We start from the raw sequence: 13,174 nt of genomic DNA on the forward strand, positions 1-13,174 counted from the left end.
CAGAAGATAATTTGCAAGGTAGGAGGGAAGAACGGAGGCTGCCTGAGCTGGCCGGTCCAAACTCCCAAAGACGTAGGCGTAATCGTTGTGCAACGGCTTTCCATTGATGTGGCCACGTATGAAATGAAAGATGGGCCAGGCTGTTGGTGGGACAACCACTCCGGGCAGAGATTGCGTGCCCCTCCGCTGGTCCATTAGAGATAATAATAATAAATAATAATAATAATAATAATAATAATAATAATAATAATAATAATATATTTGTAGCCCGCCCATCTGGCTGGGTTATCCCAGCCACTCTGGGCGGCTTCCAACAAAGTTTAAAAAATACATCAAACTGTCACACATTAAAAACTTCCCTGAACAGGGCTGCCTTCGGATGTTTTCAAAATGTCAGGTAGTTGTTTATTTCCTTGTAATCTGATGGGAGGGTGTTCCACAGGGCGGGTGCCACCACTGAGAAGGCCCTCTGCCTGGTTCCCTGTAGATTTGCTTCTGGCAGTGAGGGAACCGCCAGAAGGCCCTCGGAACTGGACCTCAGTGTCCGGGCAGAATGATGGGGAAAACCCAGCCAGATGGGCAGGGTATAAATAATATATCATCATCATCATCATTGAAGTTTGGTGGGAGGAAGCAAATCTGGTGAAGGGCATAGGATAAAGAAGATCCCCACCTATCCTCTTTCAGGTCCATATAGGAATGTAAAAAAGCAAATTGAAATGCAAAAAGGGGGGAATGACCTCTCTATGCTTTATACCATTAAGGTGTATATAGCCCAAGATTGAAACAATTTCATTTGTGCATTGTTTATTGAGTTTCCACTGCAGTTTCCTCCCTTGCCTCCAATGAAACACAAAAAAATAGAAGACTCAAATTCCTGATTCCAATGGGAAATGTTTTTTTTTTATTTTTTCAGAATCCCACACATATCTCAAACAGACACAAAGCAGTCTGCATGTTTCTGGTGCATTTTGTGCAAAACCAAGGACCTACCCACATGGAAATTTATTCTTAGCAAAGGAATTTGACACGGGCTTCAAAATTTGCAAAGTTCCTGGAAATTCGAACGCTGGTTTTTGTGCAAGCAAGCGTATCATTGCAATGTATCCCAGACTGCAACAGCTCTATAAAGACTTACCTGACTGTAAGTCCCGTTGAACTGAATCGGGATTAGCTCTGAGCTAACATGTACAAGGGCAGGAGCCAAATCTCTGGGGTGTTTCACTTTTGGGGCTGCCCAAGAAAGGTACAGTTGGTCAAGATCATCCAGGGATGTAAAATTGTTGGAGATAGTGGGATGCAGAGATGATTTGGGGTATCAGGGGGAGGGGTTAATTATGATGGGGAGGCCTGGATGAAAAGGGACTACGTAGGTGGTTTAAGTCAGGGGTAAAGAACCTGTAGTTCTTTGGGTGTTGCTGGACAGCTCTCAACTTCTCTGTGTTGCACAGCTGGGCCCCTTCTCCAATTTTGCACCCCTAAAACTAGTACAATCCAAATTTCTAAGATCAGCCCTTCAAGTCCCAAAATGTGAGACTAGTGACAAGCTTCACAAAAGTGGAGTAAACAAACAAACCCCTGTGTTGCAAAATGTGAGTCAGCAATATCAAAAGCAACGCGATGGCCAGAAACAATTACAATGTGAAAAACTTTATGGAAGAATTCAAAACATCAAAACTAACAAACTGAAGTCTCTGAAAGTCTCTGAAAGTCCTTAAATGAATCATGGTGCCAGACTTTACCCGGTGGAGAGCAAGCTGTGAAGCAAATGTCCAATTCTGATGTCCAACTTTGAACTCTGCTGAACAGTGTTTTCAGATAACAACTACTGTTTCATTGAATTCTTCATCAGCCAATTAGTTCAACACTCATAAGTAGAAAGATATGTAATTTCTTCATTAACCAAACTTTTTTTGAATAGATATACTATACATGAGAATGAAAAATACTCTGGAACTGTGCTCATGCGATTGTGTTAGTTTTGATGTTTTGAATTATTCCATAAAGTTTTTCACAAAAGTGGAGGCTAGAGTGTGGGTGTGGCTCAGACGACCTTTATTTCTGCCTTGGCCTTGCCCCACTAACTGTGAATGATGATTTTCAATCCACGTGGAAACAGGCAGTGCAACTAAAATCTCGTCCCTGGGCTTCTCTCCAGGTATTCTACTCAGCATGTGATACAATCAGGCCAAAGTACCCATTAAACAATGTGTAGCAGACACAGAGTGCCAAGTGGCTGTTAGAATTCCTGCTCCATGATTGCAGTCATGGGATTGTTTTCTTTCACATGATGATATATGTTTTGACTCCACAGAGAGGGAAGGGACGGAGACAGGATGTTTGTGTTACTGTGTTCCGTGAAGTGGGACTATTGTCCTTTGTTCATTTTCTTTTTGCTGTCTGATGCTAGAGAGAGAGGGAGCCATGTTGCAGTGCTCCTTGCGTGTTTTTATGTAAATAAAGTAGATTAGCCAAAATGCTGAGTTGCTGAGGTCTGTTACGCAAAGCTGCAAAGACTCTGCGGATCTCTAAATGTGCCGGTGTCAGTTGGCATCGGTCGCTGTGATGTTTGGGCTGAAGAAAGCTTATGAAGCTCCCGAACGATCAACCAGGAGGGAGAGAACTTGCCAGTCAGGCATGTGTCTCTGCCAGGGTCCTACTCGAGTGTAGGCTGAACTCCTAACAGTGGCTTTAGCCAGGACCCCAACTTTTATTGCCAATGAATCCACCACGTACTCTGGACAGCTCTTAACATCCCGACCATTTGCCATGTTGGCTGCCGTCACTTCTCACTGTTTCCCACAGGAACGTCCTAGGAGGCTGCCTTACACTGACTGAGACCATGGATCCATCTAGCTCAATATTGTGTACACCGACTGGCATCTGTTCTCCCCTCAGATAAAGGATAAGTGCAGGGTGTCAGGGATTAGTTTCGGAGGGAACAAATGAAGAACAAGGTGACCAAAGTGTATAGAATTCTATATAAATGAGAGCAGCACTTTTCTCTCTTACATAGGATCTCCCTATGAAAATGATGGAAGGGACAGGAACAGGACAACAGAGCTACTTCTTCACTTGCGGCAATGCGGATGCCGATAAGGTCACAGGTGGTGTGGAATTCCACAAAGGCAGATTAATTGCGCAATGCATGAAGGACCACTCCCTTATCTTGGCCCAAGTGACCATTCAACTTCAACTGGATGTCCATGCCATGCCACATCTCTCCACACTAAGGTTACCAGATTTTTTTCAAAGAATCCGGGGACCCTTTTTTAAAAAAAAGAGGGGGAAAAGTTATTTTTTTAAAAAATTAAGAAGTAATATCTTCTCTTATGTGGTCTCCTCTGTCAGGCGGCCTTCCTCTGGGCCCTGACCTGCTCTCTTGGAGCACTAGCCGCATTGGAGTAGGCTCAGGTTGGGCCTGGGCTCAGCCACGTGTCCTTGCCCTCCCGGTGCTCTCCTACCTCTTGTCCTCAGCTGTGCCGCAAGGTTGGGGCTCCCCTCTTTTCTCCTTCCTCTTTCTCTCTCTTCCTTCTCACTGCGTTAGCTCCAGGGTTTTCCTAGCCCTGGAGCACCGCTGGGCAGTCGGCTGGGTGGCTGGGTGCTCTCGCTCCCGGCTTGGGTCATAGGGAGGAGCAGCAGTTACCCCAGTTGATGCAGAGGGCATCCCTGGTTACCCCTCAGCAGCGGCAGTCTCAGCAGCCCGGAGCCAGCCTAGTAGTGCAGTTGGCTCTGGCTGGCTTCAGGAGCTGCCCGCTGCCGTGGCATTCGCCATTTTGCCTCGCCAGAAGTCCCCATTTGATGTGTCTTCTGCCGTTGAACCAATCACGCAACATTCATTCCCTACTAATAAATCTACAACACTTAAAATATAAATCTGGGGACATTAAATGAAATCCGGGGACGGATTTTGTCGGGGGACAGATTTGTAAATCTGGGGACTGTCCCCGGGAAACAGGGACGTCTGGTAACCATACTTCACACCCTTATTCCATCCACGGGGAAGGGAGACTGTTTCTGAAGGAAAGTATTGGATTAGGGTAGCCTCTCTGCCTCCCCTTGAGGAAGCTGGTTGTTTGTATTCTCCATCTTTCCTGCAAAGCACTCTGGGAACATGATCTTGACTGTTGCCATCGCCCAGCCATACTGGATCAGTGGAAGAGCCCTTGCCAGATCTGCTCCGCTTTCCCTCTTTGTCCTCCGACCTCACCTGCCTTCCCCTGCCGAGCAAGCAAGCTTCTCCTCCTCTGCGTCGGCAAGGTCACCCTCCGTGCCCGCTTCTGCCCCTCGGCCCTCCCATCCCCTCCCTCTAGCAAAGTGAGAACCGGCGGGAGTTGATGTTCATCTTCGTCACGCCAATGAGCTTAAGCGGGGTGGAGAGGCTGAAGGAGGATGTCAGGGGGAAGTCGCACAGGAGGTCAGAGAGCTCGTCCCGCTCCTCCAGCTCGTAGGTGGCATCGTTGAGCATCCGCCGGTGGAGGTGGCAGGTCTGCTCGATTTTGAGCTTGTTGATGTCGCTGCGAAGGCGCATCAGCTGCCGGGCCAGCTGCTGGTCCTGGAGACGCATTTCCATCTGGAACACAAAAGGCAGGGAGGGATAGTTTCATAGTCAAGGGGCATGAGGGGGTTAAAGCAGACCCTCCAAGTGTCCCTACTTTCCAGGGACAGCCCCTGGACGGCTTCTGATTTGATCCCTGAATGTCCCACTTTTCCTTACAGGTAAAGGTAAAAGGACCCCTGACCATTAGGTCCAGTCGTGGCCGACTCTGGGGTTGCGGCACTCATCTCGCTTTATTGGCCGAGGGAGCCGGCGTACAGCTTCCGGGTCATGTGGCCAGCAGGACTAAGCCGCTTCTGGCGAATGAGAGCAGTGCACGGAAACACCGTTTACCTTCCCAACAGAGCAGTACCTATTTATCGACTTGCACTTTGACGTACTTTCGAACTGCTAGGTTGGCAGGAGCAGGGACCGAGCAACGGGAGCTCACCCCATCGTGGGGATTCGAACTGCCGACCTAGTGATCGGCAAGTCCCAGGCTCTGTGGTTTAACCCACAGCACCACCCCTGTTCCCTCACTTTTCCTTAGGACATTCCTATTTTCATCAGAGAAATGTTAGAGGGTAAGGAATATGATTTGATCCTAGAATGTCCCACTTTTCCTTAGGAAAAAGTCCCTATTTTCATCAGAGAAATAAAATAATAATAATAATAATAATAATAATAATAATAATAATAATAATAATAATATTTTATTTATATCCCGCCCTCCCCAGCTGAAGCCGGGCTCAGAGCGGCTAACAACAGTAAAATAATACAGCATTCTAAAATCAATTCATTATAAAATCAGTTCAAATCAAATTGATGGCAACCATTGGGCTAGAGTTCTGTGAAGAAATTACCAAAGGAGGGGGTCAGACTGTGCCTTGGCCAAAGGCCTGGTGGAACAGCTCTGTCTTGCAGGCCCTGTGGAAAGATGTCAAGTCCCACAGGGCCCTAGGAATATGATTTGATCCTAGAATGCCCCACTTTTCCTTAGGAAAAAGTCCCTATTTTCATCAGAGAAATGTTGGAGGGTATGGAATATGATTTAATCCTAGAATGTCCCACTTTTCCTTAGGAAAAAGTCCCAGTTTTCACCAGAGAAACGTTGGAGGGTAAGATTAAAGTGGCAACTTTAACCAGGAAAGGGGGAAGGGAGCAAATTTGTTTATTGGATTTTTTTTTCTGCCCTCCCCCCCCCAAGGAAACCCAGGTGCCAAACAGAGGCGCAATTTAAAAACGAAGCAGAACAAAACATTCTGAAAATAATTACGGTTAAAAGCTTTTTAACATTCCATTTGAATTGTAGTCACCCACTCTGGGGCCTTAGGGTGAAAGGTAGGCAAGAATATTTATTTACTGCACACTCTTCTTCCGTAAGGTCCCGGGGTGATTTGCAACATCAAAGCACACTGTTAAGAACAGTTTGAAGCAACTTGCAATCACAAAAATAAGCTGCGTCCTAAAAACGTACACCTCAAGCGTCAAAAGCCAGGGTAAAGAGGTGTTTCTTCAGCCTTCTCCGGAAGCTGTATAATGAAGGCACCAGGTGCACCTCTGTAGCGAAGGAGGTCCATGATTTAAAAGCCGCCACAGAGAAGGCTCTCTCCTGGACCACCACCACCCTTGCCTCTGAGGGCAGAGGAACTACAGTCGTACCTTGATTGTCAAACGCCTTGGTACTCATATGTTTCGGCTCCCGAACAATCGAAACCCGGAAGTGTGTGTTCCAGTTTTTGAATTTTTTTGGGAAGCCAAATGTCCGATACAGCTTCTGGGACTTCCAATCAGAAGCCACGCTTTGGTTTCCGAACATTTTGGAAGTCGAACGGAGTTCCGGAACAGATTCCGGTCAACTTCCAAGGAACGATTGTATTGAGATGGACACCTCTGCTGATTGCAGCACCTGAGAGGGGATGTAAAGGAGGAGACCGTGTTTTGGGTATTTGGGGTGCGAGTCATTTAGGGCCTTAAATAGTGACATGAGCACCTTGAATTGGAATCAGAAACACACTCTCAACCAGTGCAGCTATTTCAAAACTGGTCTTCCGAGATCTAGAATGGAAGCCTAGCCAGTAATCCGGCCGCTGCATTTTCGGCAAGCTGACGTTTCCGATTCACCTATAAGAGTTATTGTTATTTATTAATTTCATAGAATTGACACGTGGCTTGATTGCAAAACACACACACACACACACACACACAAACACCCTCTTCAAAGCGGTTTATGAATTGGGAAAACAATAAAATCAAGAAACATTTACAGCCATGCTTTAACACATACGAAAGTTAAAATACTAAAATGGAATTGCATCGACTTTCTAAGCATCTGTGTATTCTTCTCTAAACAGGAATGTTTTTTGCAGGTCCTGATTCAAAATGTGGTGTAGTGGTTAAGAGTGGTAGACTCATAATCTGGGGAACCGGGTTCGCGTCCCCGCTCCTCCACATGCAGCTGCTGGGTGACCTTGGGCTAGTCACACTTCTTTGAAGTCTCTCAGCCTCACTCACCTCACAGAGTGTTTGTTGTGGGGGAGGAAGGGAAAGGAGAATGTTAGCCACTTTGAGACTCCTTAGGGTAGTGATAAAGCGGGATATCAAATCCAAGCTCCTCCTCCTCCTCCTTCATCTTCATCTTCTCTGATTATGAGGGCATCTAGATCTTATGGAAAAAGTAGTTCTTGACTAGATGGCCCCAATTCTTGTGCCTCTATAGTCTTACAACCTTATTTCCATCTGCAATGGGACTCTGCCGGTGTTTTGTTGAGAGGGGGAAATGAGGATCAGTTCTTCAGCAGCTCCAGCCCAACAGTTTCCAAACTTTCCCAGGGAGATAAAGCTTCCCGCCAGCTTTCATTTGCTCTTTCAGGGTGAGAAGGGTCTCTCTCCCCCATTGTAAAACAAAAAAAGGGAGTCGGTGGGGAGCTGATCTCCACAGGATAGGAGCATAAAGGGGCAACAGACAAAGCCTTGTGATGGCTGACAAAAGGATTACAGCTCTGACACGGAGGGAAGGTGCCAGCGCTGAATCCCTGTCCCCTGGCTTCAGACTTGGTGCTCGGTTTCGGGTGTCCGAGATAAAAAGATCGAGTTTCTCACACATCAGATTCTCCTTTGGCAATAGATGAAGAACCAGCGACAGGTTAATTGTGGTGCAGGAGGCAGAAGGCAGCATTCTGGGCCAATGAAGCTGGCCTTTGTATATGATATTCTTAATCTCAGGGCCATAGGTTTGAACCCCCTTGGGGCAAAAGATTCCTGCATACTGGGGGCTGGATTAGATGCCCTTTGTGGTCCCTTCCATCTCCACAATTCTATGATTCTATTATCTCTCTCTCTCTCTCTCTCTCTCTCTCTCTCTCTCTCTCTCATTGACGGGATTATACAAGGGAAGGGGGCAGAGATTTCTGAGTTGAAAATAAGTCTGAAAAAGCAGAACATATTTCTTCCACCAAACTTATACATGGCTCTAAACTATGGTTTATTGCACCATGATTTATGAAACCATGACAAAGCTGCTTCTGGCGAACCAGAGCAGTGCACGGAAATGCCGTTTACCTTCCCGCCAGAGCGGTACCTATTTATCTACTTGCACTTTGACATGGTTTCAAACTGCTAGGTTAGCAGGAGCAGGGACCGAGCAACGGGAGCTCACCCCGTCGTGGGGATTCAAACCGCCGACCTTCTGATCGGCAAGTCCTAGGCTCTGTGGTTTAACCACAAACTTGTAAGGTTTGCGGTTAGGCATTGGTTAAAAAATTGGATGTTGGAAGGGTAAGTCCCTACCCCTCCAATGCTGGTGCTGCAAGGGAATTCCGTTAAAGGAATCCAGGGGCTTTCCATGCTTTTGTCCAAGTCCCTGGCCTCTGGGAGCATGTGGGGAGAGGTGAAGGTCTGCTGCCCAGCTTCATTTCTCCCCAATATTGTTTTCCCTGACTGGCTTCTGCTGGAATCCGGAAATCAGTTCTGTCCCTGGACGGGGGAACAGATAGTCAGAACCAATGCCTAAGCAACCACTCACAGTTCCGTATTTAAATAAAGTTTTGGCCAAAATGATGCCAAAAGCCTTAAACAAAAAAATGCGTGTGATGTGTGAGTTATTGGGGTGGCTTGGGGACCTCAACACGCAGTGTGTACTACTTGGCTTCAGCATGTGGGCAGCTCTCCCTGCTTCTCCTCCTTCTGCCAAACAGACCCCCCCAAAGTCCTGCTCCGATGGTGCCACCAGCTCTGCAGAGCGGTCTCAAGGTATGCAGGGAAAAACCCGAAGATTCCCTGCTGCCTGTCCTCCTTTCTAAATTCAGCGAAAGGGCTCTGGTCAGCATTTCCATTAAATCAACGGAGGCTGGCATTATAATCACAGCCTCTGTTCGGTCTCCAGGCTGCACGCAATTACAGCAGGCATTAACATCGATTGGAAGGAGAAGCACAAAACTGCTATTAAGCTATTTTGACCATGAAAGTACAGGAAATTCAGCCAACGGATCAAGTGATTTTCTCTAGGACACCATCACCTGTCTCCTCTTCATTGGGGGGGGGGCAAGAGTGCTTGGGCCATAGCTCAGTGGTTAGTGCACCCAGATTGTGTGCAGAAGGTTCCGGGTTCAATTTCTGGCATCTCCAGCCAGGGCTGGGACTGGGAGACCACCTGCCTTAAAACCCTGGAAATCTATTCATAGAATATTAGAGTGGGAAGGGATCCAAGGGTCATCTAGACCAACCCCCTGCAATGCAGGAATTTCAACTAAAGCATCCATGACTGGTGGCCATCCAACCTCTGTTAAAAATTCTCCAAGGAAGGAGAGTCCACCATCTTCCGAAGAAGTCAATGTCACAATGCCTGCAGTGCCACATTGGTTTGCAATGTTTTTATTTATTTAAAAGTCCTCATGGAAATTCAGTGGCGTTTTAAAAGCATTGCAGTGGGTGGCCTAGATGATCCGTGGGGTCCCTTCCAATTCTGCAATTCTATAACTCAATCGTTTTCGTGCAAATTGCTCCTGACATACATATCTTCTCATGCCCTATTTGCTAACATGCACATTTTTGCAAAGGCAACCGTTAACATAATACTTCTTACTATTGTCGCTATTATATGCATTTAATAATAATAATAATAATTTTTATTTATGCCCTGTCCATCTGGCTGGGTTTCCCCAGCCACTCTGGGCATCTTCCAGCAAAATATTAAAATACAATAATTCATCAAATATTAAAAGCTTTCCTAAACAGGGCTGCCTTCAGATGTCTACTCAAAGTTTGGTAGTTGTTCTCTTTGACATCTGGTGGGAGGGAGTTCCAGAGGGTGGGTGTCACTACCAAGAAGGCCCTCTGCCTGGTTCCCTGTAACCTCACATCTCGCAGGGAGGGAATTGCCAGAAGGCCCTCGGAGCTGGACGTCAGTGTCCAGGCCGAACGATGGGGGTGGACACACTCCTTCAGGTATACTGGGCCAAGGCTATTTAGGGCTTTAAAGGTCAGCACCAACACTCTGAATTGTGCTCGGAAACGTACTGGGAGCCAATGTAGGTCTTTCAGGATCGGTGTTATATGGTCTTGGCGACCTCTCCTGGTCAGCAGTCTAGCTGCCGCATTCTGGATTAGTTGTAGTTTTGCACACAAGTATATGCACTCTCCTTTTTTTTTTCCCCACACATTACTTTGCCGGAGAATGGCATTGCAAAATTCAGAGCAGTGCAGATTTCAGAGGATGCCTCCGCTTTGGTTCGTGTATCGTTTCCGAAAGTGTGAGTTGCATAGATTCACCCTGAAATGCAAATCAAATTTCTCCTTCCTCTCTACTGACTCTTCCCAGTTCTTTAAGAATTGAATATGGGAGCTTCTACACCCAACACATGTGCTCCCAGTCAGGGGCGGAGGAAGAGGAGCGCGGGGGGAGCACATCGCCCCCGGCAGCACAATCCCGGTGGGGTGCCATCACTGCTGTTCCCCCACCTGTGCTGAGCGCCACACCCCCACAGTTGATGTGCCACACCCCCAGGAGTCATGCCACACCCCCGGGATGCACGCCGCGCCCCTGTGGGTGGCACGCCACATGCCCGGGACGTGCACCAGCCCCACCCCCGCCTGCTATCCACCCCCCAGTACCAGAGCATGAAGCTCCGCCACTGCTCCCTGTTGCTTCAAAGAGCAGTGCTAGAACCAATAAGTGGAAATGGTGGGGAAGCAAATCTCAGCTAAATTTTAGAAGGGACTTTCCAATGGCCAAAACATTATTGAGAGCCAGTGTGGTGTAGTGGTTAAGAGCAGTAGACTCGTAATCTGGGGAACCGGGTTCACGTCTCCACTCCTCCACATGCAGCTGCTGGGTGACCTTGGGCCAGTCACACTTCTCTGAAGTCTCTCAGCCCCACTCACCTCACAGAGTGTTTGTTGTGGGGGAGGAAGGGAAAGGAGAATGTTAGCCGCTTTGAGACTCCTTCAGGTAGTGATAAAGCGGGATATCAAATCCAAACTCTTCCAAACTCTTCTATTAGGCAGCTGAACTGGCTGCCTTCAGAGGTGGCAAGTGTTCCTTCGATGCATGCATTTATTTGGCCCCAGACAGGGATGCTGCCATTGACCTCATATTGATCAGGCTGTTAGAGTAGATGAACTCCAAGATCCCTCTCAATTACACAAGATTCCATGAATTCATGAGCTATGATCCCTCTCCAAATTATTATTTTTTTAAAACCACATTGTTGAGGTTATCTCTTTTCTTTTAGTTATAGTGGTGAAATAAGCAGGTGAGAAAAGAAGACCCCCCCAACCCCCCCAGCACAAATGAGCCGAATGTCAGGCAGGGGAGCTCAGAGACAGAGTGAACTTTCATTGCAATCTCCAGCTTGGAAGGAGTTTCTTAAATGCTGCTGGAAGGAGTATATAAAGTTATGCATGCCAGCCAGCTTACTGCATAAAGGATAGAGAGAAATAAAAGAAGGAACAATAGAGGGAATGGAACAAAAAGGAAGAGGGGGGAAATGGAACAAAAAAATGTTCAGACTGTAAGCTCATCGAGAGCAGAGGCCTATTTTTGTTTTTCATTTTCCTACGGAATAAAAGCTTTGCATGTATAAATGAACAAAGGGAAAGAAGAAAGAGAGAGAGCGAGAGCGAGAGAGAGAGAGAGAGAGAGAGAGAGAGAGAGAGAGAGAGAGAGAGAGAGAGAGTTGTGTGTTTTCTGTGAATAATTGTGACTAAAGAGAGGTGAGGTTTTTCTTCTTCCCTTAGGGTGAAATCCAGCACACACACACATATAAGAAAGTAGACCCATTGAAGTCAGAAGAACATGCAGCACTTTGAAGCTGTCACTATTTGAGGCTGATATTTAATCACATGCCAGCAAGTTCAGGGCTGCACACTTATTCTGATGGGGAGGCCTTGTGCAACAAACCTGTTTCCCCAAGAGGTCAGACTTTTTTTGCAATAAGGAAAGTGCTGTGGTAAGTGCAGGATAACACTGGTTTCAACACCAAGCCATCTAACTTCCCCAGAAACAAATCAGAACAGATTCTCATTAAATAGCCAACATCGTCTAACCTCCCTACAAAGAAATCAGGGCGAAAGCTCAATAAAACAGGTCGTCAGGAAGCGACGCAGTTAAAAGGTTAATAAACATCAGCAGGAACCAACTTACCAGTTCTTTCCTGAGCCAGTTGAGAGCCTCATCAATATTTCCAAAGCCACTGATTTTCTCCTGGGTCATCACTGGAACTTGCGCTTTCAAAGAGCCTCCATTGATATGAACTTGCACCTCTGTTAAAGGAACGCTTTCCCCCATTGGTTTCTCATCCCGGCTGGCTTCCGCAGGATGCTCCGGGTGGCTTTTCCACACAATCCCCTCCAGCTGGGCCTTCCACTCCAAATAGGAGGGTCTCCTCGTCTCCAGCCTCAGTTTCTCCGTCAGAGCTTTCAGGTTCCGCAAGTGGTCGTCAGGAGGAGCGCCTCCTCCCGTCTCGGGATCTGCACCGTCCAACATTTGTTCTATCTCAATCTTAGGGGCAGACACCTTACTTTCCGGAGGAATGCCATCAACATCCATCAAGAGGTTAGCAGAGGGCTCCAATATCCAGGCAAGACCATCCATGAAGTGATCAGATGCTCCAAATTTCCTTTGCTCAGAAGTTGGGACTCAGCGCTTTCAATCCAAGAACACAGGACACCATCTAAGCAGGAACACAAAGGCACATTGTTGGTTTTCAGCCGCAAATTGTCAAGGGGGGAGAAGGGGGAGGAACGGACGAGCAACCAGAACTTCCTTATATGACCTGAACGTGAGAAAAATGGAAGTGAAAGCCTTCAGCCTAAACCGTCTCTCTAAGAGACTTCGCCCCGGCTGTCTAGTGATGTTCTCGGGCAAGAGCAAACAAGCTTTCTCTAGCTTTCCTGCAGAAGGTTTTTCCTGCTGCAGAGAGAGACCTGTCAGGCACCGTGCTCAGGGCGAAGAAACGGATTACTAAGGATGAGGTCAGAGGGAGAGAAGAGTGGGAGAAATACTGTAGCAGAGTGTTGCACAATTAATAAACCCGTATCTTGTTAGCGTACTTGACACGATCTCAGCTTTGCATTGCAGAGCCTTGCTACCTGGGAGGCAAGGAAGGGCTAGTGTAATGGCTTATGGGAGCCCACCCA

The 13,174-nt window shown here is 47.1% G+C and overlaps 1 protein-coding gene and 1 long non-coding RNA gene across 2 annotated transcripts in view; both read right to left on the reverse strand.

The window, feature by feature from the left end:
- The window catches only part of LOC309529640, a 350,951-nt gene that overhangs the window by 95,292 nt on the left and 242,485 nt on the right, over positions 1 to 13,174 (reverse strand). The gene's annotated exons all lie outside the window — the stretch shown is intronic.
- FAM167A (family with sequence similarity 167 member A) lies at positions 791 to 13,031 on the reverse strand. The gene is made up of 2 exons (XM_082217961.1): positions 12,180 to 13,031; positions 791 to 4,573 (listed from the first exon to the last, which is right to left on the reverse strand). Exons 1-2 carry the CDS (start codon positions 12,627 to 12,629, stop codon positions 4,310 to 4,312), a joined length of 714 nt encoding a protein of 237 aa, XP_082074087.1. The 5' UTR covers positions 12,630 to 13,031; the 3' UTR covers positions 791 to 4,309.

This window comes from Podarcis vaucheri, assembly GCF_965113315.1.
Source record: "Podarcis vaucheri genome assembly, chromosome: 3".
In the NCBI taxonomy this organism is placed as follows: Eukaryota; Metazoa; Chordata; class Lepidosauria; order Squamata; family Lacertidae; genus Podarcis; species Podarcis vaucheri.